This window comes from Egretta garzetta, unplaced genomic scaffold, assembly GCF_000687185.1.
Source record: "Egretta garzetta isolate BGI_Z169 unplaced genomic scaffold, ASM68718v1 scaffold14, whole genome shotgun sequence".
NCBI lineage: Eukaryota > Metazoa > Chordata > Aves > Pelecaniformes > Ardeidae > Egretta > Egretta garzetta.
The window spans coordinates 2,367,517-2,368,117 of NW_009259588.1; the positions used below are offsets into that span (position 1 = coordinate 2,367,517).

General features: G+C 61.6%; 1 protein-coding gene across 1 annotated transcript in view; it reads left to right on the forward strand.

The window, feature by feature from the left end:
* Positions 1-221: 221 nt before the first annotated feature.
* The window catches only part of LOC118452196 (uncharacterized protein DDB_G0271670-like), a gene marked incomplete at its 3' end in the record, with an annotated part of 3,942 nt that continues 3,562 nt past the window's right edge, over positions 222-601 (forward strand). Inside the window, 1 exon segment of the mRNA XM_035893437.1 lies at positions 222-277. Coding sequence (XP_035749330.1) covers positions 222-277 — 56 coding nt within the window.

Consider the following 601-nt stretch of genomic DNA (forward strand, 5'->3'; position numbering starts at 1 on the left):
CACAGGGGCCACCCCCCGCGAACGCAGCAGTCACAATGCCCCGCAGCAGGATAAAAGGGGGCGACCTCCCCTGTCCTTCAGCCAGTCTGCCTGGCAGGCAGCCCACAGCCACCTGAGAGGAAGTCCTGCAGGAGCCAGTGGAATTACTCGGAGGGAGGAAGACCGAGGCTGGACGAGGCTGCTGGAAGCTCTCTGACGCAAGGCTAGCTCCTGGCGGGGCCATGTTCCAAGCCCTCCTGATGGATGGGAATCCTGCTTCCGCCTTCGGGAAACAGCCGCAAGCCCCTCAGAAGATGAGAAGAACCACCAAGCCCAGTGGCAAGGCCAAGGGAATGCCTTCTGGAGGAGCACTTGAGGAGCACTGCAGAGCTCTCTGTCCTCATGCTCTGCAGAGCCAGCAGCAGCAGCCATAAGAAATGGGATGCAGAGTTGTTGCCAGGGGTGGCAGTGCTTTGGGGCACCCACTGGTGCCCTGCCAGGCACGGGACAGATTCTTGTCCCCAACATCAATCAGGCCAGGGGCATTGGGCCTCTCTGGGAAGCCCCAGAGGTGGCTCCAGGTGAAGGGAGAATAGGGTGTGGGCATCTCCTGGCAGGCATG